This window comes from Helianthus annuus, chromosome 2, assembly GCF_002127325.2.
Source record: "Helianthus annuus cultivar XRQ/B chromosome 2, HanXRQr2.0-SUNRISE, whole genome shotgun sequence".
Classification (NCBI taxonomy): Eukaryota; Viridiplantae; Streptophyta; class Magnoliopsida; order Asterales; family Asteraceae; genus Helianthus; species Helianthus annuus.
Window position 1 is genome coordinate 125147822 of NC_035434.2, and position 27341 is coordinate 125175162.

General features: G+C 36.1%; 3 protein-coding genes across 4 annotated transcripts; 1 reads left to right on the forward strand and 2 right to left on the reverse strand.

Annotated features, from left to right (window-relative positions):
• Positions 1 to 4821: 4821 nt before the first annotated feature.
• On the forward strand, positions 4822 to 8097 carry LOC110920905 (protein yippee-like At4g27745). Its single transcript, XM_022165141.2, has 4 exons — positions 4822 to 4972; positions 5081 to 5132; positions 5251 to 5355; positions 7639 to 8097. The coding sequence occupies exons 3-4, from the start codon at positions 5263 to 5265 to the stop codon at positions 7864 to 7866; spliced, it is 321 nt and encodes a 106-aa protein (XP_022020833.1). The 5' UTR covers positions 4822 to 4972; positions 5081 to 5132; positions 5251 to 5262; the 3' UTR covers positions 7867 to 8097.
• A 947-nt stretch (positions 8098 to 9044) lies between these two features.
• On the reverse strand, positions 9045 to 14440 carry LOC110920898 (probable serine/threonine-protein kinase WNK10). 2 transcript variants are annotated; one of them, XM_022165122.2, is made up of 7 exons: positions 13792 to 14440; positions 13310 to 13347; positions 12926 to 13153; positions 12619 to 12839; positions 12378 to 12535; positions 10795 to 11185; positions 9045 to 9766 (listed from the first exon to the last, which is right to left on the reverse strand). In XM_022165122.2, exons 1-7 carry the CDS (start codon positions 13894 to 13896, stop codon positions 9243 to 9245), a joined length of 1665 nt encoding a protein of 554 aa, XP_022020814.1. In that variant the 5' UTR covers positions 13897 to 14440; the 3' UTR covers positions 9045 to 9242. The 2 variants fall into 2 exon arrangements, with proteins under 2 accessions (XP_022020814.1, XP_022020818.1); XM_022165126.2 differs by lacking the exon at positions 13310 to 13347 and having other exon boundaries at positions 13792 to 14379.
• Positions 14441 to 21611: 7171 nt separating this feature from the next.
• Positions 21612 to 22226, reverse strand: LOC110895070. Its single transcript, XM_022142340.1, has one exon. The coding sequence runs from the start codon at positions 22224 to 22226 to the stop codon at positions 21612 to 21614; it is 615 nt and encodes a 204-aa protein (XP_021998032.1).
• Positions 22227 to 27341: the final 5115 nt, after the last annotated feature.

The window sequence follows — 27341 nt, forward strand, 5'->3', positions numbered from 1 at the left end:
AGAAACAAGTCTCAAATAAATAACAAATCATAGTATCAAGTTAAAAAGAACACAAAGTCTTTAAAATTGAATACTAATAAATTGCAAACCCGGACTTAAATCTTGATCGAACCCTCGAACCAATCCGCTTTCTTTCTCCTTCTGTCTGTCGAACTTTACAGCCGACGCCTCTGATGTTTCTGTCTTAATGTGCCCCCTGATGTCGACTAGAGCTCCTCCTATTATGTGCGGCTCCTTCAATATCATGTATATAAATTCGTGCCCCTACTCTCCTAATTGCCGCCCTGTTGTTCACAAGTGGGCTTCGGCCCAATTCATGTGCCGCCCCCCTAACCAATGAGGGCTGCCGCCCTTTTAAGCCAATGAAGGTTGCCGCTTTCATTTAATGTGTGGCTACTAGTGGATCATGCACCTCCACAATGAACATGGTGGGCTCCTCCAAACCGTATATGTCTTCTCCACTGTTTGCGTTTTGGGTTATGTGCATTCAAGGCCCAATCCCTCTAATTATTATATGCAGCCTTTTATTGCTAGAGACAATGGGTTCGGCCCAATCACTGAAAATAGCGGTGATTTTAATTCGGTCAGTGGCATCTTACTCTACTCAACTGGCTGGTTATTTCCATATTACTCGTTTTTGCTCCATTCGCACCAGGACCTGCCAAAACACAAAATAATATAATACACAACTAATACTAAAAATAATAAATAAAAACTATACAAAAATTATACAATTTACACGGGACAAATATGTGTATTTTACCCCACATCAGGTATACTAAACACATTCTGGATTTTGAAGATTTAATGATAAGGTTAACCCCGTTTCGGCTATTTTATGTAAACTAGCCACATAAACCGATCCGAACGCATAAATGCATAACGGGTAACCAAATGAATTATATACAGGTCTCATATGTTATATGCTTAAAATGTGTTAATATATCAGTAGGATGTTAACACTTATGCCCAAGAAGTATTTAAAACCAATTTAAGTCCTGTAAGGGCATTTTGGTCATTTTAATATTGATAAAAGAGATTTTATAGTAATCTGAGGTTCTGGTCTAAAATATTTAGTAAAAATATTTATTTTATCAAGTTACATCTGTAAGATATCATACATAGAGGTTTACCATTTATGGCCAAACTATGCCCCGAAAGGGTATTTTGGTCATTTCACATATGCTTTTAAGGATATTTTTGGAAGTCTGAGTTCATGTCTTGTATCTACTGTAATAATATAAATTTATTTAAAAAATCAGTAGGTAACAAGTCTTAGGTGTTAAATATGGTTTTAAACCATACTATGCATCTAATTAGCGTTAAAATCGCAAATTGACGATAATTAAGATGTTTATGGAAATCTGAGATTTTGATCAGTTTTCAATGCTCAAAATATACGATCAGTAGGAAAAGGTTTGGCATTCAAATCATATGTCAATCTCATTTTATGCATGAAAAGGATATTGTCGTCGTTTAGCGACTTATACAAGAACTCAATGATATGGTCAGTTTATAACCTGACCAAAAATCCTTAAAATCCCTAAAAATAATATCTTAACAGTAGGTAATGAGTTTTGGGTCAAAATCCATGTTTAAACATGTCTTATGCAAGATAGCTTAATTTAAATAATAAAAGCTTTCAATTTACGATATCGAGCATAACTTCTGTTTGAGACCAGAAACAAGTGTCAAATTTTCGGGACATACTTATATATCAGTAACAAAGGTTTTTTTCCTCTCACATTTTCAAAAATATCGTTTATATGTCAAAAGGGCAAAATGGGCATTTATAAGCATATTAACGAAGATTAGCATATAATTCAGAATACTAAGGACCAGGTAATACAACTCCAGAGGGTTATACTACAACATAATATGGTCCTAATGGAAGCTTAAAACATGGAAGAAATAAGCTCAATCTGGTCAGAACTGAAAGTCAAAGCAAAAGTCAAGCTTTTGCGACTTTCGGTTGCGAACCGACCTTAGACTTAGAATTGTCGTGTTGGACCTGTTTGGACATGTTCTAATAATAATTACTAAGTTATTAGAGTGTTAAAATATAATTTATAACCTCTGTATTATTAGTTTTAATCATTATTTAAAATTCTGTCCAATTTGACTTTTTAATTAATTAGTTTGACCCGACAATTAACTAAGCAAACGAAATAATTATGAGGTACCCTTTTAAGGGTTAATCACCTACCTAATTATGATCACATAACCACATTCATCTCGGACAGTGGCTGGACCATTTGAGTTTAAATCGAAGGTCAAAGCTAATTTACGATAACTTTGACTTTTCGGTTTTTAAACAATAAAACTGAACTAAAGAGAGGGCTAAGACACTTACAAAGGGTCCTAGCTATCTTTTCTACAAGAACAAGCTCCCTTCTTGGCCAGGAAACTCCAGATGTGAGAGTAGGATTGATTTCAAGTGAATGAGCAAATAAAATGTTCAACATGAAAGCCTATTTATACATGAAATCCTTGATTCAAGATCACACCAGGTGTAATGGAAGTGTTTAGGATCACCCCAGGTGTCCTGGTGGTATTCTAAAACCGACAATAAGCCCCAAGATTCGAAATTCAGGCCTCAAAGGCGGTGCAACAAGCTGCAACATGGAGCTGCCAGTTTTTTGGAAGCTGGCAGTTGCTACGCGGGCCGCGTAGGAGATCAGAAGGGGCTACGCGCCCCGCGACAAGCTGTCGCCCAGGTTAACTAACTTTCAAACATTGCACTTTCAGCCCCCGATCTTTTAATACCTCAATTATCCTTTATTTTTTATACAAATGGCCCTTATAGTTAGTTTGTAGAGGTTCATCGGAGTGTAACCAAACTTCGTTAGGCCCAGTTTCGTTAAACGATCACCGTAAACATAAGTTTCTTAACATTGACACTTTTAACCCAAAATCTTGAAAACTTGAATAACGATCTCGAATCCACTTGAAACTGATATCACTTATTCTTGAGAGTATGTTTGAATATTACGAAGCCTCGGGTTCGTTAAAAGGTCACTAAGAGGTAAGAATTAACATGTTGACACGTTTAACCCCTACAGTTTATAATCTTTCGATTATTTCCATAAACGGCTTCTTATATCCAATTTATTATTCGTTTAAGAATATATTCTTCGTGTATGGTCATTCAGAGGCACAAGTTTGGCATGTTGACACTTTTAGTCCCTGTGGTTTCATATTTTCATTGTTTGTCACCTTTAGTCCTTCAAACTCAATCTTTCCCATGATTAGGGTTTAGGACACGTGTCTTCACATAATTGGACACGTTTTTTACGTGGTGTTACAGGGTGCGGTCAGAATTTTTCCAAGGGGTGCGGTCGAAATTTTCCAAGGGGTGCGGTCGGGATTTTTCACGAAAAAAAAACACTAATTTTTTTTTCAAGTGTGCGGCCGCCCACCTACGGGCTAACTTGGGTACGCCCCTGGACATAAGAGGTCAGAAGAGCTTTTTCTGAAAAAACAAACACCCCCCAAGACTTTGAATATTTACAGAACGCCTAAGACTCGAATATGGTCTCCAACCGTTGCCGAAAACAAAGATCAAAATTTTGTTTTTAAACATACGCTAATGTTGTGTTTTATACACGGTATACAAAAAAAACAACTTATTTGTAGGCTCGACTTAATTTGAGTTTTCAGCGAGCCGATCTCATGGCTCATTTACGCCCCTAAGGATGAATATTTGAGTGTGTGACTGTATATGTAGTTAATTATAATCTTACATTGTTACGAATATGGTTACATTAAAATCAAATACATAATGTTAAAATGTCTAGTTAACACTTTTCTTGAAGTATATGAAACTCTTAGAATTAAATTAATTTATATTTATTGTACCTTCTTAATTAGGGTTTGTATGAACTTAAGATCATATTGAGCTTATGGGAATCCTAAGAGCTTATTGTACCTCTCCCCCTTCCTTACTACTTATCCCCTTCCTTACTACTTAGGTCTTCCGTAGTGGGGCTGCATGTCACGTCAGAGCCATCTATAGCACCCCATAGTGCCTGACAACACCGATACGGCCAACGCTAAGGGGATTAAAAATCAATCCTTCGCGAAAATTAAAACGTTGCACAATGTTCCTCCCTAACTCACACACATACATATACATACATATGTATGTATAATTAAAGGAAGTATATAACCCCCTTACCACTACACCCTCTTGTGATATAACTCCCTATAAAGTCTTCTCTTGCACTTTTTCACCACTTGTCGCATAACCCCCACCAAAGAGCTTTATGGGGCTTTATGACTACACATGGTCTTATACCCTTCTTTTACGAGGAAAAAAGTGATCCCCCCCCCCCCCCCCGCGGTTAGTATGTGAAAGAGGTGGGGGTACATTAAGTAGCACCCCTAAAAGCGTAACATGTAAATACGCAAGTATAATATACCATTTTATATTCGCGAATGAGCATGTAAATACGAAACTCCGTCATATCCCTGAGAGCATAGCATCAACAATAATTGATTTGTAGTATGGTGTGGAATAGATAGGCATGGTGAGCTTTTAGTGCAAAAACGCTCAAAAACAGGTTTTGCGAGTGGAAGAAAGAGTGAGAAGTACGTTTCTAAAGCGTTTTGGAGCCGGTTTTGACAGTGAGATTGGCAAAGTCCGGATAGCCGCTAACACGGTGCCAATTTTAAAACCGATCCAAATAGTCCAATAAGGAAACAAAAAAAATGATTGAATTAAGAACCCACCCAAAATCCAACACATCCAAAAAAACAACAAAACCCTACCATCTCTTTCTTTATATTCTGAAATTCACAACATCCACGTCACTAATTTGAAAGCTTCCGTGTAGAGTACCATTAATCAATCAAAAGTCATCATTTTTTTGCCAAAAAATAATTTAAAAACACACACTTGTTAGTTGTTACAAATACACACAACTCTAATGAACCCATCTTCACATCCTCTTTCATCTTCTTCACTCACTCGGTACATTCCTCTGATCCCAATTTTCAATCTTTTCAACTTTTCTTGAACTCAACAATATTATTCTCAATTACCCATTTCATTTTTTTTAATCTTTTTGTTAAAAAGCAGATTACTTTGGTCAAAGAAGTGCGTGCAAGTTACGTATCAAGATTTCTTGTTGGTGGGTATTAGAAAAAAAAAAGATTGCTTGTTTAGTTTTTTTTTTTCATTTTTATAAAGTTTTATTTATTTTTTTATTATGATTTGGGTGTTTGGTGTTTTGTTAATTGTGGTAACAGATTTGATCATCAATGGGGGAAGTGGTTGGTCCAAGGTTGTACAGTTGCTGTAATTGTAGAAATCATGTGGCACTTCATGATGATATTATTTCTAAAGCTTTTCAGGTGAGAAATGAACTTTAAGATTTTCTACAAAATTGTGGATTATTCAGTCTTGATTTTGATTTTTGATGTTCAAGAAATTGATGTTTTGGTGTGTGATTGTTTGATAACTTAAAGGGGGTGTTTGGATGTGTGTTTTAGAAGTGATTATGAGGGTGTTTGGGATTACGTTTTGAAAGTGATTATTTGATTATTGCGTTTGTAAAGCATAAATAATCTAAAAAAGTGTTTGGATGAAAAAGTGATTATCTGCCTCCAAAACGCTGTTTCGGAGAAGCATGTACCTACTTGCTTTTTCAAAACGCAGTTTTGAAAACGCAAAATCTATTTTGAAAACGCAACACCAAACACCTCCTATGTGATGTAGAATAATCAGATTTAGATAATCAGATTTAATAAAGCTGATTTATATAACATAGTATTTGGATGTGCTTCTGCTGCTTAAAGCATGTGATTAGTAATACACATAATATAACAAAGAAAAAAACGTCCAGCTTACGGTATGCGCATATAATGTATATATGTGTGGGCCCTCACGGGGCAAAAGTGAAAGTGCACTAATTTTAACGTTATTTTACTAATTTCGTGAAAATAACGTTAAAAAGCGAGGGACGGTTAATCATGCATCATGTGGTGGCGTTGATAGCCGAAAGACAAGGGGGTACATGCACTAATCGGCTTTTGTCCCAATTGTTGAGTGTTATGTGCCTTATGTCCAAGGCTTGATACAAAACTACTATCGAGCCGGGGGTCTCACTGGAAGCAGCCTCTCTATTCATATGGGATAGAGGTAAGGTTGTCTACATCTTACCCTGCTCAGAACCTACCTTAGCTTTGCTATTGGTGGGATTTATTGAGTATGATGATGATATAATATGATCAGAAAGCCAGAAAGGACATTTCTGTAAAGAAAAAACAGACATTGTGAAATGAAAATAAGAGTCTGTTAAATTCGGTTAAAAGATAACAGTGCCATGAAACTAATTAACCAAAATCGGTAGTCAACCTCAAAGTAATTAAATAACAGAAGCAGTATCGGTTTATCCTAACATTAAACGCTCTTATCCCAACTTCAAGTCTCAATAATAAGATAATCAGTTCCAAAATGCATTTTTTTGTTAAAATGCAGAGCTCTTAAAAGGCTATATGTTTAGATTTGATTCGTATATGTTACTAAAGTGGATAGTGGAAACAAGTAATTAAAGATGAAAACAGTTTAAAAAATAAGTAGTAGATGAATTCTGTGCATACAATAGTGTGTCTTGAGAGCTCTAGTATTTTACAAAATATTTGCATTTTGGATCTTGTTATGTGAGATAACGAGTGTTTAATGTTTGGATAAACAGATTCTGCTTCTATTTGATAATGTTGTGGTTAAACTAGTAAACTACCATTGTGGTTAGTTAGTTAGTTCCATGGCACCGTTATCTTTTAACCGAAATTAAAAGACTTTTATTTTCATTTCACAACTGTCTGTTTTCTTTTCACAAAAATGTTCTTGGGTCATGTTATGTATTAAGCAGCAGAAGCATATCAAAATAATATTTTATACAACCCGTTTCATTATAGTTGGTTATGATGGTCTCACCTTTTAACCTATTTTCTCCCAACGAATCTTTTCTAACTGAGGTCTAACCCAGTTAGTTTTTTGGTGACGTGGCACAAACCTTTGTTATTTGCTGAGGTGGCTGCTTACGTGGCACTCTCATCACCACCACCACTCGACACCACCTGCCACCCTCAAAACCCCCAACCTTTCTAGAAAACCGTGAAATACCACTACCACTGCGTTCCCACCACCTTCAGCCGTCACACACCTCCACCCTTTGCGTCTGCAGCCCCACGCCGCCACACTCACCGAAGTTCCTGCTTGTCTTGCCGGGATATCACGAAATACCACCACCACCACCACTGATCTCGACGGAAAATTGTAGTGGTGGTGGTATTTCACAATTTTCCAGAAAGGTTGGGGGTTTTGAGGGTGGCTAGTGGTGGTGGTGGTGATGGTGAAGGTGAGGTGGTGATGAGAGTGCCACATAAGCAACCACCTCATCAAATAACAAAGGTTCGTGCCACGTGAGCGTCCATGTCAACAAAAAAACTAACTGGGTTAGACCTCAGTTAGAAAAGCTCGTTGGGAGAAAATAGGTTAAAAGGTGGGACCATCAGTAGATATTTCTGTAGTTGGGACTCTTGCCGGCCAATTGCTAATAGTTGGGATTACTAAAATCTATTATTCCATAGTAATATTTTAATCTCAAATCAAAATTGATTTTCTTATGTTAGGGGAGGAATGGTAGAGCCTTCTTGTTCTCTCATGCAATGAATGTTTCAATGGGCCCGAAAGAAGACAGGAACTTGATGACCGGGCTCCACACGGTTGCTGACGTGTACTGCCTAGACTGTCGTGAGGTATTGGGTTGGAAATACGAACGGGCTTATGAGGAATCGCAGAAGTACAAGGAAGGCAAGTTCATTCTTGAGAAGTCCAAAATTGATAAAGAGAATTGGTAGTAATCGGTTGTTATGTATCTAAATCGTCTCTTAGTGTATAAAATCTGTCGGGTGGTATTCAATAAGTGTTTCTTCATTGTTTTTTTATCGCGATTCATTGTCGATTTGTCTGTCCCATTGAAGCCTGTATTTAAGATGATGAAAGTTTATGAACAGCTTTTGTTGGTGTCCAGGTTTTTTGTAAATAAAAATGTTGTATATAATTAAAAAGTATTTGAAATTTGTGATATATATATATATATATATGTGTGTGTGTGTGTGTGTGTGTGGAGTGTTGCAACTGATGATCTTTCATGGTGATGTTCACATGATTTTAGATTTGTTTTTTTATTTTGTTATACATAATGATGAACTTTTTAGGACTTGAAATTTTTTTATTGATGTAATAAAATCTGAATAGTTGAATAAAACAATTTAAGACAGTTTATGCACTTGAAAAGGATCCGATCGACAAATAAACATTTTTATCAAAATTTTTATTATTAATATTGATGATAAACTGATTACTATTTTGCAAGTAATAATATTACAGCAATAAACTGAAAGTCTAAAGAGTGGATAAAACTATTTAAAAGGTTGCATCTTGTATGGTAAGAACTTAGAAAGACTTCACACTTTCACCTTGTTTAACTCTTCGTTTAGCTAAAATCTTTATTTGACCCATTTCACCTTTTTTAGCCAAATTCTTTAGTTGACCCGTTTCACCTTGTTTAACTCTTCACTGAAAATTTTATTCGACCCGTTAAACCTTTTAACTTTTCTTTTTAGCTAAAATCATAATTTGACCCGTTTCACATCTAAGTGTTCTTTAACAAAGTTTTATTCGACCCGTTTCATCTTTTTTAACTCTTCTTTTTAGCTGAAATATTTATTTATTCAACCTGTTTCACTTTCACCCTCTCGTCTTTATAGCTAAAATTTTATTCGCCAAATTCAACATGTTTCCCCTTGTTTGCCTCTATCCTTTAGCCGAAGTCGTTATTCGACCAGTTTCGCATTTTTAACTCGATTCTTTTAGCTAAAATTTTTATCCCTCACCTTGTTTAACTCTTCTTTTACCTAAATCCTTCATTCAACTCGTTTCTTGCTGTATAGAAACATGACACCTGTAGTCCCTGCCTATTTGTTGGTCAACGGGAAAACTATTAAACCTTAAAACATACACAGAGAACCAAAAACAATGTTCAAACAATGCACCTTACAATTAAACCAATCATCAGCAAATGGATTAAGCATTCACATATTCTAAGACAAAACCATCTAAAATCGAAAGTAAAAACATCAGGTAAAACCAAACAGCCAAGTTAGAACTCACAAAACAGCACTCAAAACGAAAAAACCGGCGCAAATCTTGCTGGTTACTTATTACACCAAACTCAAAACTCCGACTCTTTCTTCTTAGAAACCCATCTCCTCTTCGCATCTTCAATCGCAGCTTCTCGAGACTTCTGTAACTCACTATACCAATGATGATATCGCGCTTCGATTGCATCAAGCTCTTGCTTCAAATCTTCACACACGTCTTTCTCATAGTCAGACGGTATTGAATTTGAATCACTGGTTATGGTTCCCGAGCTCTTCATCCAATCACCGGAATACGTAGATGAAGAATAATCCGACCCGTTGTTTTCCGGTTGAGGAACCTTTACGGGCTCACATGCAGTTTGACCAGTTTGAATGATTACAGAACCTTCATGTGAACTAATGCCACCACTAGAAGCGGATTTTTTAAACGAAGGTTTCCATGTTGGCACGAACTTCGAGATCATGTCGTCGATCAGCTCCGCTATGACAGCAACGTCTTCGTGCAAGAGGTCGAGTTGTTCGACCATCTCTTGAGCTATTATGTGTGCAGTATCAGAATCCAGATAAAACGGGAAATGAATGTTCCTCACACTACCTGTTGACATAAAATAACAAAATTTGAACATCAATAATAAGAAAAAAAATACATAGATTTATGTTCTTGTTTGTTTGTTAAGGAATATAGGTGTTCACAAACTGTTCATCAACACCTACCGAACGAAATTTTATGTTCGTATTCGTTTGTTAAGAAACTGAATGTGATCATGTTCATTTGTTAACTTTAGGTAACGAACACAAACTAATGTTCATGGACACAAAATGAAAACACACAAACACAAACAGGCGTTCATGGACATAATGTATAATACACTAAAACTTATTAAATAAATTATTTATCGGAAGTTTGACATGTTTAAATAAAATATAGAAATTAGAAACACTAGTGAACTATCGAACATAAACGAACACGTTACCGAACGTTCACGAACATAAATGAACGAAAGCGACCGTTGTTCATGTACGTTCATTTAACTAAACGAGCGAAATTCTTGTCCGTGTTTGTTCATTTATTAAATGAACGAACACAAACGAGCGTCCCGCCAAACAAGTCCCGGACTGTTCGCTGAACGTTGGGTTCATTTGCAGCCCTAAATTTAGAGATGTCAATTCCGCTAACTTCTGTGATCACACTTAATCCCTTAACTATTTATTAAAATATGCCGTTCCAACAAGAAACTATTAATATATATATAGAGAGGCCGGTTAACGTACAAGACCACCTTACCGTGCGATGCGTACGCGAGCATCTCAACCGCACATCTGATCTAATCTAGGCCTTCAATTGAACGCGGTGGCACAATAGTAATTAACTTTGCATAATTACGTACGTTATTTGCATATTTACGCATGGGTTGGGTTAAACCCTAATTACGCATGTTATTTGCATAATTACGCATGCGTTGGGTTAACCCTAATTACGCACGTTATTTTGGTGGCCGCGTACCTTCGCACGTTAAGAGCCTTTTGTATTTTAAACTTCCACTATATATGTGTGTGTGTGTGTGCTCACGGGGGTCATCGCAACTGGCCCATTTTGACCGTTCTAAGACGAATAGTTCTTACCACTGAAATCAGCTATTCTCAAGGTTAACATGACAGAGTTATCTTCATTCTTCTCGCCCTTCAACCGGATATCATTCCTCTCATTGAGGCACTGAAGTTCATGTGACGTCAAACACGGGACGCTCGTGTTGCTCTTGATGCATGAGCTACCAGGTGATATCTTATTGTCGTTACAGTCAATGTCCATGGCCGATGAGTCGGGTGTCGGCAGGTTAACCAAGTCAAACTTGACCGGCTCGTTTATGTACTCTTTTATACTTTCCGGGGCAAGAAACGGATCTTTCAGAAGCTCGCTTGCAGGCAACCTTTGAGGCAATGGGACCAAACACTTTTCGATGAACTCCTTGACTTGTGGATCTTTGACTTTTGATAGACCAGCAGGCTTTATACCCTGCAACAAAGGAAAACTGAGATCACACATCCATATTATGGGTGTTTTGAAAGCGATTAGACAATACTGGTTACTGAATAATCCGAATAAGATGGTTAACTCTAGAATGTGACGTAGATGTTTAAATCAGGTATGACTGTTTATAGTTGTAATAAACAGATAATCAGATGCTACCTGTTAGACAAAATTTGAGTTTTAAAGATACTAGTAAGAGTAAAAAACATGGATGGTCCCTGTGGGACTAAATGCGTTACAAAGTGCAAACCACAAGGACCATCCATGTACTTTTGGCAAAAGTTGGAGACTGAATACGTTAAAAAGTGCAAACCACAAGGACCATCCGTGTACTTTAGAAAAAGTAGGGACTACATCCAAAATTTTAGTTAACCACAAGGACCATTTGTGTACTTTTACTCTACTGATCTAGGTTGTCAAAGACGCAAGGCGCAGGCGAGGCGCATCGGCCTTGCCCGGAGCCTAGGCGGAAGGCGCAAAAAAAACGTGGGCTTTTTTAAGAAAAGCGCACATAGAGAAAAAAAATATATAAAAAATATGTTATCCTTTGAAAATAAATAAGATTCCACATATAAAATTAAAAAAAAAAAACTATTATATATGCCATTTAAGATCATGTAGCTGGAATTTGGTTGAACACGTGCGTGCCCGCACGTCCTGCAGACACGAATGCAGCTCCGAAAACCCGGGCCCGCGTGAGGCTCGTTTTTTTCGTTTTTCTGCTTATCCACTGCGCCTCAGCACCAATTTTGCGCCTAGGCGCGCGCCTTTTTGAGCCTCAGCAGCGTTTTTTTCAAAAAAAAACCCAATTTTGCGCCTAGGCTACCACCAGGCGCTATAGGTACGCCTCGCTGCGCCCGAGCGCCTAGGCGCGTGCTTTTTGCGCTTTTGACAACATAGCTACTGATAATGACCAAAATGATTTATTTATTTATTTATTTATTTATTTTTATTTATTATTATTTTTTTTTTTTTTGCAAAAAGAGATGTTCTGTTAAACATAAGTAAAAAGTCTCTCAAACTAGGTTAAAAGGGAAGGGGTAAATAGGTATACCACGTTTACCCAAACCTTAGAACTAATTACTGCACCTTCAAGTCACAATAATCAGATATTTCATCCCACAACGAATATCGAAATACCCATGTACCAAATAGTAGCGGATGGTAGAGAACTTACTGAAGTAACTTTCTTATATATCTGTGCTTGATTTTTGCACTCACTGTAAGGATATTCACAAGTAATCAGCTCCAGTATGCACATTCCGAACGAATATATGTCGACGAGTTCATTATATTCCTCTTCATAAAGCTCTGGCGCCATGAACTCAGGAGTCCCTAAAATCCAATAAAAATCAATTTAATTAGAGTTAAATGCCTGGTTGGTCCCTGTGGTTTGCGAAAAAATGAGTTTTAGTTACCAATCAAGCTTTTGGCAGTGGGCCGTAGCATAAGAGTTGCTAGTCCTAGATCTCCGATCTTCACTTCTCCATGATTTCCGTTAACGAATATATTGTCACATTTTAAATCTCTATGAATAATAGGCGGTTCATGACTGTGAAGATAAGCCAAGCCTCGGAGGATCTGTCGAGCCCAATTCTTGATAGCCTTCAAATCAACACTCTTATGCTTCTTGCGGTATCTAAAACCAAACCAAGCATATACATAGATTAAACATAATTCAAATAGAACTTATACGAAGAGTAGAACAAGAGGAACGAGACTTACTGCCTCAAATTCCCGGAGGTGAACAATTCGGTGATCATGTTGATAGTTTTCTTCTCATCGTCCACCCACGAAACATATGACTTGATTATGTTGACGTGTTTCAGTGTCCTTAGTAAGTGAACCTCTGAATAAACTCTCTCCAAATGTTCAGGAGATTGCATAGCATCGTCCAACATCACTTGGTTCCAAGCAACTTCGATTCCTTCAACTTCATCAAACCCCTTGTATCTACCAATACCAACATATAAAACAGAAAAAATAAGCATCCTTAACTAAAAAAAGATATAGACTTAGATCAGCAAAATAAAGTTATATCTACAAGAACAAATAAACAATATACAAACGTAAACATAAGGAAATAGAATGGAAGTCTAGAAGTCATACACAGTCTTGAATGCTCCTCTCCCCAGCATTTCATTATACTGAATACAGGACACAGAAAAAACTATGAAACCGGTAAATAAACAAAACAGTAAAACGTAACAATTCATACATCAAAAAATGATCAAATTCTCGATAATATCATATCTTTAAAGCAAACTCATTCGCCGATAATAATCCATCCCGCTTTAACAAACAAGTAACTCCGTCTGCCCTTAACTTTCACTTATAACTCTCCAAAAACAATTTACAACATTCCGATCGGAATAAAAATCAGTAAATTGTTCGTTAAGGGCAGACAAAGTTACAATTCATATCATATGTTTTAAAACCAGATTAATACTACTACAACAAATCTTACAACATAATAACCACAAAACACTTTAACTAAGTCATACTAATAAACTTAAAACTCATGTCATCAACCGAATAACCGATACAGATACACGAACAATATGAAATTATGAATTAAATTTAAATATTACCCTAACGTAACGATTGTGAGGACATCTTTCAACAACATCAGGATCTTCAACCTCCGGTCTCATTTTCGAATTCAAATCCAATTTCTCAAACCCTAGTTCACCCATAACAACAACCACACGGATCCAAAACACACAACAACAGCTCACGAACACACGCACAAACGAACGAACAAACCCTAGAGTTCACAACGTTCAGAGAACGCTTCACATGCAACGTAAAACGAATCGATGGACGATCGAATCCTGAAGTAATTTCTCGCAAAACTCATAGGCGATAACGATGTGTGCGAATTCTTCGAACGGATCGGAATTCTGGAGACCTGAAGTGCGTTTTCTTCGATTATTCTAGCCATATTGGGAAACCTTCAGATCTGTAACCATTTATGTAACGAATTTGAAATGAAGTTGAGCGATTAGGGCAGCAATTGAGGGGATTAAGGTGAGAAATCGAGAGGATTGTGCATGAAATGAAGCGGAATTTGTGAATTTTGTTGAGTAATGAATCTAATTGAAGCAATTTTGTAGATTGAAATGTACGCTTGAATGATTTTGAAAACCCTAATCCCCAATTTCAAGCGCTTTTGTTGGGAGATAATGTTTTTTTATTTATTTAAAGTTTAAAACTAAAAGTTTCCATTTTTGTGGGGGCGAGTTAAGCCCCTAGTCTATTGGAGATGTTTCATATTTGACCTAATAACTTTTTGTTTTTACAAATTGTTGTTTCTAAATTGTTGTTTAGATGGTTAAAGTTTCATCTAACCTAAAATGTTAAATTGTTTGCTAACAAAAACAATCTTGTGTTTGATTGTTTAAATGTTTCACTAACGGTGAAAAAGTTAGCGTGTTTGGATATTTGTTTACAAGTATATATGGTTAATGTTCTACTAGAAAGCTGAAGGGGTGATTTTGGATCACGTCGAATTGCGTAATGAGATTAAGTTGGATATTTATTTATAGAAATGCTTGGAAAGCGGTTACTGATAAGGTTACATTAAATGAGTTGGTTAAATGGTCAGATATACACGCGGTATAACGACAGAGAATGTTCACATGCAATGGTTTGATATTTGCTTACAAGTATATATGGTTAATGTTCTACTAGAAAGTTGAAGGGGTGATTTTGGATCACGTCTAATTGCGTAATGAGATTGAATTGGATATTTATTTATAGAAATGCTTGGAAAGCGGTTACTGATAAGGTTACATTAAATGAGTTGGTTAAATGGTCAGATATACACGTGGTAAAACGACAAAGAATGTTTACATGCAATGATCTGATCAAAAGCGGTATGCCTTTCGTAGATATTTCTCAAAGGCGGTCAGAGATAAAGTTACAAAATCACATTAAATGATTTGATCATTGATAAAATAAACATCAAAGGGCTTTGGTATTCATTTTATGATGTAGTTGACGAGGATTTTTTTTCTTTATTTTTAATCTAAACAATTCAGTAAAATGATCATGATCTTATTTATTATACACTACTAATGTCCTAAAAGATACATTGACATTATATGATTATATATATTTAAATATAATAAACAAACTAACGTACTTTCTTAATTACAAGATGCAGGTTTCGCGTCATAAAAAAGATGGAGGGTTGGGTTTATCTAAATTACAAGAGGTCAGCATCGCTCTTTTATCAAAATGGGGATGGAGGTATAAAACGGAGAACAATAATCTTTGGAAAAGAGTCGTCGACGCGTTTCATTCTAGTAGAGTCGGTTGGGAATGTATCCCGTTCAAGAAGTCGCTCAATGGGGTTTGGAATAACATCGCCAAGATTTTTGTTAACACGAAGGTGGCTGGATTGCCGTTAAGGAATTTCATCAAAGGAGTGGTTGGCGACGGAGAAAGAATTAGATTTTGGCTAGACACTTGGATCATCGACGAGCCTTTAAAAATCAGATTTCCTGATTTGTTTAGGCTAGATTCGAATAAAAGGTGTTTGGTTGCGGAGAGAGTTCATAACATAGACTCGGATTCGGTTTTATCTTGGAGCTGGAATTCGTCTACCTTGCCTTCGGAGTTATTGCACAGCTTTGATCAGCTCTGTTCTTTGCTGAATGGAGTCCATGTTTCGGCTGAAGTGGACAGGTGGAAGTGGTTACCAGACTCGAATGGTGAATTCTCTGTCAAAGCAGTTAAGAAATTGTTATTCAGTGAGACGGTTCAAGGAAATGATATTATTATGGATTGGTGTAGATGGTCTCCCGCTAAAGTTAACATCCATATGTGGCGTTCGATTTCGGAAAGCATCCCTACGGCTGTGGGTTTGAAGAAAAGGAACATTCCGGTCAGCGAAGATTTATGTTTGCTGTGCAATGAAGCTGAAGAATCGGCTGATCATATGTTTACAGCGTGTCGAGTGGCGGCGGTTGTTTGGAACGGGATTAGCAATTGATGCAAGATTCCGCACATTTTTGCCTTTTCGGTCAAAGATCTTATCGGCATTCACAAAGACATAACTGGTCAGAGAGGAAAAAGGATGCGGTTCAAGGTATTATAAGAGTTGCTTGCTGGAGTATCTGGCGCGCTAGAAATAATTATAAGTTCTCCAACTCGTCAGTTAGAATAGAAAACATTATGAGCGAGGTAAGATCTCTCGGTTTTCTTTGGTTTTCTAGTAGATCAAAACACAAAGGGATAGAGTGGAAGGAGTGGTGTTCTTTTGTAATTTGTAAATATGTAAGTCTGTAGTTGTTTTGTGTTGTTGGCCCGGTTTGGGTCGGCGTTTTTTCGTTAATGAAAGTTACTTTTCAAAAAAAAAAGGAACTTGACTAATTGTTGAGACTAATAATGATTATCAGAAACTCACGACATTTGGTTTACATATTTTTGTCAACTAATAAGTTATATATTACAAAGAACAGAAGACAAAAGTGTTAGACAGACATAATATACATAATGAAGACAAGAGTGCTGATATGATCTCCAATAACAATGTGTACTATATATACAAGCAAAGACTGAATAACCAACCAGTACTACCAACAAAGAGATCAACTAAAAGGAACACTTGTTCAAGACATCAACTGTTAAATATAAGAACTGTTATCAGAACAACTAATCCGTTACAATGTTCGTGCAAATGTTAGTTATCATCACTTGTTCTACATCAACAGTTTTTATCTATTGCTAGAACAATTGATGAACTCATCACTTTATCACATATTTCCATTGTTGTATTAACAACCGAGTATGTTTCCTTTTTATATAGTTAGGATGTTCCGTATCACTATTAGGGGGGAGGGGGTGGTCATCACTTGTAAAAATTCTATCACTCACAACACCCAATCAAGTTCCGCCATGTTATCAACCATTTTTCCATCACTCACAACTTTTTTTAGTGGCAATGGTCATCACTCAAAACAAACAACAATCTCACACCCCCTCACATCTATTTATCACTCACAAACCCATAACGCGTTGATTTTATCACGGATAGGAACCTATCACTCGTGAATGTTTTGGTGGCGGTGGAAGTTTTGTTTTTTCCACGCGTTGAATTGGGCTATCACGGGGAAAACGTATCCGCCCCCACTCCCCTTAGTATTATGTCACCATCCACACACAAACTATCTATGCTAGCTTTCTTGCATTATGCCTTTTGTTATTGATCCGGCAATATACATAGTTTGAGAGGAAGAACTTTGTATTGGAGAGCTTGTACTTTGTATTGCTTATTTGATTGAATGAAATTGGTGCCAACGTATTGAAAATCACTATTAGATTTTACTGTTTTTGTGATTTCTTGTTATCTAATTACTTGTTTACTCAGTCGCATTCATATTCAATTGATTGTTAGAACCCTGATCCCAACCTTCATTTCGTCTCGTTTAACTATGGAGAACTTTAAATAGCTTTATGAGTAATGTTACAAGCTTGAATTAATAGTAGTCTTGACTTGTAGATTATTTTTTTATTTTAAGATAGCTTATTTTATCCATAACTACAACTATTATATATATACATAGAGGGTATGGTTCATTTTAGAACCACTTTTATTGCGAAAACCATGAGAATCGATGCGAACACAACAAAATAAGCCCACCCCACCACCACCTAAAACCCAAAAACCTAAACACACCCCACCCCTAAAAACCTCACCAAAAAACCCCCAAAATTCGCTATTTTTTATCCCTAAAAAAATATTTTTTTAGAGATGAAAATTAGCGATTTTTAATTAAAAAAAATATTTTGTGTGTTTTTTATTTTTTATGTATTTTTTGTTGTGTTCACAATGGTTGTTCTCGCAATAAATGGTGGTTTCTAACGGATCCTTATCCTATATATAATGCATAAGACAAGGACATTTTGAGATACCAAAAAGTTAAGAACTTTGTTTTTTTTTTTAATGTTTAAGGTACAACCTAAAATAAGGGTAAGCTAGAGCATTCACAATTGATTCTTTATCTATATCCATTTAATTACACTAAAAACAACTATTTTTTCTCTCTCCTTTTCAATTAAATAATATTTTTTATAGATTTGTCATTACATTTTTTCTCTTTTTCACTCAATATTAAAAATTTTATAAGGGGTGAACAGTGTTTCAAATATATTTACAGATGAACAATAATATTCTTAGAGGATTCACAATGGAAACCTTAAAAATAGGGTAAATTGCACTTTTCGTCCTTTATGTTTATAGCGGGTTGCAATGGATGACCTTTAACTTTAATAATTACAGTCACGGTCCTTTATTTGCAAAACCTTTTACACCTTAGGTCCTTTGACCCTAACCTGGTTAAAACTTTCAGTTAAGTGAGCTAATGTGCAACTCATATGAGGGCAAAACAGTCATTTAATATAAAAAAATCAAAATTTAAAAACTTATATAAAAATTATAAACGTAAACCACCCCATCATCATCCATGTACTCTCTCTCTCTCTCTCTCTCTCTCTCCTCTCCACCCAACCCACCACCATATCTCCACAACCCACCACCGTATCTACACCACACCCCCTTACAAAACCCTAGTCCTCTCCCACTACAACAATGGCAAGTTCTCCAAAACCTTAAAAATGTCCCTCTTTAGCCACACCTTTCTTCAACAAAGTAGGAGCTTTCTCCACCAAATCAGTAAATGTCCTTACCTCCTTTATAATCTTCATCTTCGACCCACTATCAACCCCCCCCCCCTTCAAGTTTCAAATCGAACGCCGTTTTCTCCTTCACCGTCGTCGCCGTTTTCTCCTTCACTCCCGTCAACAATCACTGAGCTCTGCCGCACCGTCGTTGTCTCCGCCGTCCAATTCACCGGCGATCTGTACAGGTTCTATTGTTTCGATTAACGCATTTAGGTTAATTTACACTTATGAACGCCCATATCTGTTTACTATCTCTCCAATCGTCAGTTTTTGTGCCCTAGCTGATACTTTAGCATAATTATAACTGTGTGAGTTGAATGTCGGATTCTCCGGTGTTTTCCATGACAGATTGTGATGTTTCCGAGTCGGAATCACAACCGGTGTTAGGCCCCGAGAAGAATGGCTATGCCGGTTATGTTCTGTTTTGCAACAAGTTCAAAATGGTGGCTAATCATTTGCAACAATTACAAAATGACTTCAAAAACAACATACAGGGGAGAGAGATAGTACATGGAGATGATGATGATAATTGTTTAGAGCATTCACATCCAAATAATCAAATTGTGTGTGTGGTGTTTTTAAAATATAAAAAGTATAAAAAGTGGTTGTGAGTGGAGGAGAGAGAAAATGTTACTGTTCATCTGTATATTTGGGGGGACACTGTTCACCCTCTATAATTTTTTAATATATTTTAAAAGTGGTTGTGAGTGAAGGAGAGAGAAAAGGTAATGATAAAGGTATAAAAAATATTATTTAATTGAAAAGGAGAGAGAAAATGTAGTGTTTTTTAGTGTAATTTAGGGTGAAAATATGGTGGAGTGGATGTGAATGCTCTTAGGTAGTTTTAAAATTTTGAAATTCTTTTTTTATTAAATGACTGTTTTACCCTCACATGGGTTGCACATGACTTTACTTAACTGAAATTTTTAACCTGGTTTGTGTTAAAAGACCTAAGGTGTAACAGGTTTTGCAAATAAAGGACTGTGACTGTTATTATTGAAGTTAAAAGTTATCCATTGCAACCCGCTACAAACATAAAGGACGAAAAGTGTAATTTACCTTTAAATATGTGTGAGGGTTTAGTTATATTACAAGGAATGGTTGTTAGTGTTTTTTAGTGGTTGTGAGTGAAGGGGAGAGAAAATATATGGGAAATTTTCTGTTCATCTGTAAATATATAGGAAAAAATCTGGAGAGATAAACCCTTATAAAGTTTTTGTTTTTTTTTTTTAGAAATGGTTGAGTGAATGAGAGAGAAAATGTAATGACAAAAGTATAAAAAAATATTATTTAATTGAAAATGAGGGACAAAAAGTTGTTGTTTTAGTGAAAATATATGGATATGGATATGAAATTCATTGCGAATGCTCTCATATATCTTCTCTCTCATCCACTAAAAACCACTAACAACCATTCCTTATAAGTATAAGTAACCTACTCACATATTTTTAGGGAACCAATGCGAATGCTCTTAGTATTACAAACACTAATTACACTTTAATCCCCTTATCTTAATCACACTTTAAATCCCTCATCTTAAACAAAATTATAGATAAGAATTTTTTTTTTTTTGAAACAAGAACTTCATAAAAACACACCCAAGCACGAAAACCGAGCCGGGAAACAACCAAACACACACTACATAATTACAAATTTACACCAATCCAACCACAAAATAGGATTGCACCTCAATCTATGTTTATACCATAAAAAACCCAAGGATTTGACTTCACTAAAAACGTTGTCCACCTTAACCCCAGTAGCCGAGAAGACCGCCTTGTTCCGAGCCATCCACAGGCACCAACAAGAAGTGACAATGATACCTTGAATAACAGTCCTCTCACCTGCATTGATATGCCCAACTTTGTGGATCTCTAGCAAATCTTTGAAGGAAAAGGCGAAGATAGGAGGAATACGTCACCACCGACTAATCTTTTGCCATAAAACAACAGCAGTCACGCACGAGGTGCTCTACCGTCTCGATCTCAGACTTACAAAGAGGACAAAACCCGTCTCCGACCACGATACCCCTCCTTCGCAGCGCTTCCACAGTGGGGATTCTATTCATTTCCGCTCTCCAAACGAACATATTACACTTACTCGGGACCCATTTGCACCAATCCAACACGTACATGTCACTAATATCCACGACACCCACCAAAGCTTTCTTGACCGAATTGACAGAGAAGGATCCCGACTGATCTCCCAACCATATACAATCATCGATCCTGCTTCTCAAGGAGACCGAGGCGAGGGCCGAAGTAAAAGAACTCAACTTCGTTAACTCGTCCTCCAAATCGGGATTATGTTTCCACAACCACTCCCAGTGCAGCCGGTCCCGAACAGAACAAGTCTTCACCATCTCCAACGAGAACAGATTAGGGAAAAACTCTTTTAGCGATACATCCTTCAGCCACAGGTCAAGCCAGAATAAAATACGATCGCCTCTACCCACCACACCCTAAAAAAGTTGCGCTGGTATGAGTTACTGGTAAAAGGTTTGTTAATAACGGAGACGATATTGTGCCAGACTCCACTAAACGACTTCTTTACCGGAAGAAACGACCAACCTGATCCACCGGAGTGGATAGCATCCACCACTTTAACCCACATGTTTTCCTTTTCATGCTTGTACCTCCACCCCCACTTGCATAACAAGGCAAGGTTTAAATTTTTTAACTTGCTAATCCCCAATCCCTATATTTTCTTCGATGTCGCAACTTTATCCCAAGCCACCCAGTGGGTTTTCTAGCCTCGCTCGAACCGCCCCAGAGAAACTTTCCAGGTTACTAACAACCTTCACAGGTGCCTTATATATGGAAAAGTAATAAGTCGGCAGGCTCTCGAGGACTGAACATATAAGAGTAACTCTCCCACCGAAGGATAGAACCGCAGATTTCCAAAGAGCAAGCCTGGACTCGAAAATGTCAAAGACTGGTCTCCAATTATTGATGCGATTCATATTTGCCCCCATTTTAAGCCCAAGGTACTTAAAAGGGAGAGAATCAGGAATACAGCCAACCACATTCGCCACAACCCCCACTTCCGCATAATCAACCCCAATACCATATAAGTTAGACTTACCAAGGTTTATTTTCAAACTAGAACAGGCATGGAAGCACCTCAAAATTCTAACGATGTTCAAGGCGTTATTCTCATCCCAATCTCCAATAATAAGGACATCGTCAGCAAAAAATAAATGGGATAACCTCGAACCATCGTATGGAAGTTGAATACCAGAAAACACGCCCACCTCACCAGCTTTGACGATTAAGCAATACAACGCTTCCATAACCGCAACAAACAAAAAAGGAGAGATAGGGTCCCCTTGCCTCATCCCTTTGCCGCACTTAAATTCGAAAGTTGGAGACCCGTTGACCAGGACCGACGCTCGAGCCGAAGAAAGAACTCCCTAGATCCAATTACACCATTTCGACTTGAAACCCATTTGACGAAAAACATCCACCACGAATCTCCAGTTAATGTTATCATAGGCTTTCTGAAAGTCAATTTTAAAGAGAAGCGCCTTCTTGCATTTTCGGAGCCACGAACAAACCTCGTTAATGATTAAGGGCCCGTCTAAAATATATCTACCACTCAAGAAAGCCGATTGATAGGGCTAGCAATTTTACACGAATACACGACACGAACCTACACGACCTTAACAGGTATCGTGTATGACCTTAACAGGTATCGTGTACTAAACAGGTAGACACGAAACAACCTGTTAATTTTCGTGTCTAAACAGGTCAGATACATGTTTACCTGTTATATACCTGTTAAGACATGATAAGGTTTTAATTTTAATTAAATAAAAATATATGATGTACACGGTATATGGATGGATGGAACGTGATTCCTTATTTCCTACTGAATGGTTTGGGTATTTTGAATAAGAACTGTTGATTAAAATCGAAGTCGGATACTTTTAGTTCATTTCGGAAACTAAAAACTGGATTTTGTTGGATCAGGCCCCTTTTTGTTTAGGACTTTAAGGTTCCTGTAATAGCATAAACAATGTCTGAATCACAGTTTGATTTTTTAGAATCACAGTTTGATTAATTTTTTTTTTTTTTTTTGAATCACAGTTTGATTTTTTTTTTTTTTTTTTTTGTAGAATCACAGTTTGATTTTTTTTTTTTTTTTTGTAGAATCATAGGTTATCATCAATATAAGTGAATCTCAAAAAAAGGTGGGAAAGAAGAAGGATAAGAAGTCCTGTGTATGTTTATCTAACTTTTATGGCTTTTGGTTCAAGTTTGGTATTATTTTTTGTGTAACTTTATTTGTTTTCTCTATTGTAGCCGGAGTCAGATTCTATCAAAGTAAAGATTTTCTAGCTAACAAAAAAACAGAATTGCAATTGTATTTGGATGAGTCAAGAGTTGATAGGAACTCGAACTTAGATGTTTTGACTTTTTGGAAAGCCAATGAGTTTAGATATCCCATACTTGCAAGGATGGCAAGAGACTTTTTGACAATTCCGATTTCTACCGTCGCATCGGAGTCCACATTTAGTGCAAGTGGAAGAGTTCTTAATGAACATCGAAGCTCACTTGGTAAAGATACCGTTGGGGCTCTAATATGCACAAAGGATTGGTTATATGGAGATTATTGTAATGTCCCTTTTTCCTTGAGTTTTGTAAGGTTTTTATAACATAATATCACACTAATAGTATATGTTTGTTTGTATTTGTAGGTTCTAACGAAGTTAATTTGGATAAGCTCACTGAAGATATAATGTCACTTGATATTAGTGGAGAATCAAATGCTTCAAACTCAATGAACAATTCTAAGGTAACCACTCCAAATGCTTCGAGTAGTGTTGCTAAAAAACAATGAATAACCACTCCAAATGCTTCGAGTAGTGTTGCTAAAAAACAATGAACAATCAAAGGTACTTACTCCAAATGTTTCAAGTAATGTTTGATAAATTAAAATTACTCAATTTATGTCCAATTGTCAATGCTAAATATGAGTACAATTATGTGCAGGTTTGAATTGTTGGAATTAAAGATCTGAGAAGAGAACCATGGGAACTTTGAACTTGTTTTTAATGGATGTATTGAATTATTTAAGTCTTTTGTGATTTGCCGTTTATGGATTTTTGTTTTAAACTTGTTAAGTATTCGGTATTTATGGATTATTTAAGTTGTTTGTGAACTTTTGGCGAGTTTTGTTTCACTAAACAGGTTCTAAATATGTGATTATTTTAGTGTTCGTTAACAAGTATTAACAGGTAATTTTCGTGTATATCGTGTCGTGTTCGTGTTTGAAAAAAAGGACACGAAATCTTATCGTGCCGTGTTCGTGTATGGCCTTTCGTGTATCGTGTCGTGTCTTATCGGCGATTGAGCATCTGAAATCACCGAACCAAGCACCTTCTTAAGTCTGTTGGCAAGAATCTTAGACACTACCTTATTCACCACCCCGACCAGACTAATGGGCCGATAATCGCTAAGACCCGTGGAATCTCTTTTTTTGAGGATGAGAGCAATAAAAGAGGATCCACAGCCGATATTAATTACACCCATCTCGTAGAACACAACCATAAGCCTAACAAAATCCTCCTCAAAAAACCTCCAGAAAAGTTTGAAAAACCGAAAGTTAAACCCGTCCGGGTCGAGAGCCCGATCATCCCCACATCTTAACACCGCCGTCTTAGTTACTTCAACAGAAAACTGTGATTCCAACCAAGATACATCTTCATCCGTAATCCTTTTCAAATTTATTCAATAGATAATTAGTTAGTGGTTACATATTCTCTTATACAAAAACTAACTACCCACAATCTTTAAATGGTCATAACCTTTTTGTACGTTTATATATTTTTCTTTAAATTACATCGTAAAATGAGTATTATATTCTTTTTTAATATGAGTATAGCATTGCTATAATTAATTCTTTAAATTGATATGTTATATGATTAACAGTGTCTAAGGGCGAACAATAATTGAATTGTTAACTAACGATGAATCGAAAACAGATGATACCGAATCAAAATAAACAAAAAACTGAATGCACTGAAAATCATTAACCGGAACCCGAATTAAAAAAAAATCGGTTATCAATTTTTTTGCACCCTCGTTTAACCAAAATTAACTGAACTAAACCATTCATATTTTCATATATTTATAGCTTTTATACCTTCAGTTCATGTATTTCATATTTATACCTCAATTTTATGTATTTATACTTCCATTTCATGTATTTATACATTCATTTCATGTATTTCTAAGCAAAAGTTTTAGCCCAAGTTTGGTTTTGGCTATTGACCGAAATGAAACGAATCAACAAAAAACCGTCAAAATAACTGATTAAACCGAACTGATTAACCGAAAACCGGTTGGGTAATAAAGTAGACTAACTGATGACTTAGGTTTCGGTTGAGGATAATAATCGAATTAACTGAACAATGCATACCCTAACAGTGTCCGTGTTTCCCATCGCATCGCACGTGCACCTTTTTAGTTTATATATACACACATATACATATTATATCTTTCATCTTTTTTGTTATGTTTGTATATGTAATACTTACAGGGGCGGACCTACATAGTGGTCAGGGTGGGCGGCCGCATCCCTTGAAAAAAAAAATTTAGTATATATTTTAGGCAAAAAAAACCCGACCGCACCCCTTGAAAATATGGTTGAACACCTCATCCGCATCCCCAGCAAATAATTTTTGGGTCCGCCAGTATTTTAAATATTACATATAAATATTAGTATGTTTATATAACATTTGACTCATTTAATGTTATGAGCCTAATCAAGCTTGATATAAACGAGTTCCAATTTAGTCCTAAGCTTAGCTTGAGTATGCTTTAGCTCGATTTTATTCTAGTTTTTAGCAAGTCAATGTCGAGTAATTCAACGTGTTTACATAAAGTAATTATTGAAGATTATGAAAAAATTGCTTGTTTTCTGTTTTGTTTTGCTGTTTTACTCTTTTGTTTTCTATAGATGCAAACATTATAAACATATTACTCTGAATGCAAATTCATCGATCATATATCATTGACAAAAACAACCAGTTACAATAACGTACTAGGTAAACGTGCAACAAGCTGTGCTGCAACCCATTTTTAGATAGCAAAACCGATCCTACGTAAGACAAAGTTGTTGGTCTTAGACGTCAAAAAAATTACTATGCACGATCAGTTAAACATTGTTCAAAAATTATAGTCTCTGGAGCTAGGAAACCAAATATGTCTATATTAAAACTCTATATTTCAAATGGCTAACATAAATATTTTATATACTTTTAATTTTACTAGTGAAATTAATTAAAAAATATATATACACATATTCATGGGTATGTTACAACATACAACATAATTATGACATGTGGTATTAATGCTTATAGATTTTTCAAACAAAAAAAGGTTATTGAAAGTTGTGTTTCCTTGAGTTGATTTTGAAAGAAACAAATAATAAAACCCATCAAACCAATAATTTGGTTTGTTGTTGTAAGTAGGGCTGTAAATGAATCGAATGTTTAGCGAACAGTTCGTGAACAGTTAGACGGGAAGTTCGTTTATGTTCGTTTGTTTAATAAATGAACGAATACGAACAAGAAATTTCGTTCGATTAGTTAAATGAACGAACATCAACAAAGGTCTCGTTCGTTCAATTGTGTTCGTGAACGTTCGGTAATGTGTTCGTGAACATACGTTCATGTTCGTTTGTTTATATTGTTCACGAGTTTTTTTGTACTTTTACTTATTTTATCTAAAAACTTTTATATTCTTTAACTTTTATTTATTTTATCATCCTAAAAATTAAAATAGAAAACCCGATTCCCTCCGTGCTTATACATCGTTCCTCTATCTTTTCTCAATATTCACATTGACGAACACTGTCATCCTCCGTTCTACTATTATTGCTTCAAGTTCCGGTATTCATTCATCCGCCATCCACCTGCTAGGCTATGTCGCTTTCGTCGATTTATTTGTGTTCTATTCGTGAACCGTTCGTGAACACGTTCATTTCCTTAATGAACGAACACGAACATAAAATCCCGTTCGGTAAGTGTTTATGAACGTTTGTGAACAAATTTATTTCCTTAACGAACGAACATGAACAAAGGCTTGTTCGTGTTTGTTCCGTTCGTTTACAGCCCTACTTGTAAGTTGTAGTAGTGGTTATTTATGCAAAAAAAAATTAAACTTGGAGGGTGATTTGTGTAGAAGTACACATCTAATTTATTCGGAGGAATAGCACTTCCGCAATACTTGCCAACATTCATACAGAAGATTACTGTTTTACCCTTCTAACTAACTATAAATAAAATAGTTTTTGGGCATAAAGTATATTATTCTCTATCCTGTTTGCTTTTTATCAAAGATGACACTAGTGTTTAACATGTTTTTAATCTTTTGTTTTTAAAAATAAAGTTCAATTTTGTTTTTTTTTAGTCTCATCAAAATAATATATAACTTTTATATTATAA

Coding starts and splice junctions, on each gene's coding strand:
- LOC110920905 (XM_022165141.2), top strand. CDS start 5,263: ATGGGGGAAGTGGTTGGTCCAAGGTTGTACAGTTGCTGTAATTGTAGA. Junction 5,356..7,638: donor TTATTTCTAAAGCTTTTCAG/GTGAGAAATGAA, acceptor TTCTTATGTTAG/GGGAGGAATGGTAGAGCCTT.
- LOC110920898 (XM_022165122.2), bottom strand. CDS start 13,896: ATGGGTGAACTAGGGTTTGAGAAATTGGATTTGAATTCGAAAATGAGA. Junction 12,840..12,925: donor ACCTCCGGGAATTTGAGGCA/GTAAGTCTCGTT, acceptor GTTTGGTTTTAG/ATACCGCAAGAAGCATAAGA. Junction 12,536..12,618: donor CACTGCCAAAAGCTTGATTG/GTAACTAAAACT, acceptor ATTGGATTTTAG/GGACTCCTGAGTTCATGGCG.
- LOC110895070 (XM_022142340.1), bottom strand. CDS start 22,226: ATGAGGCAAGGGGACCCTATCTCTCCTTTTTTGTTTGTTGCGGTTATG.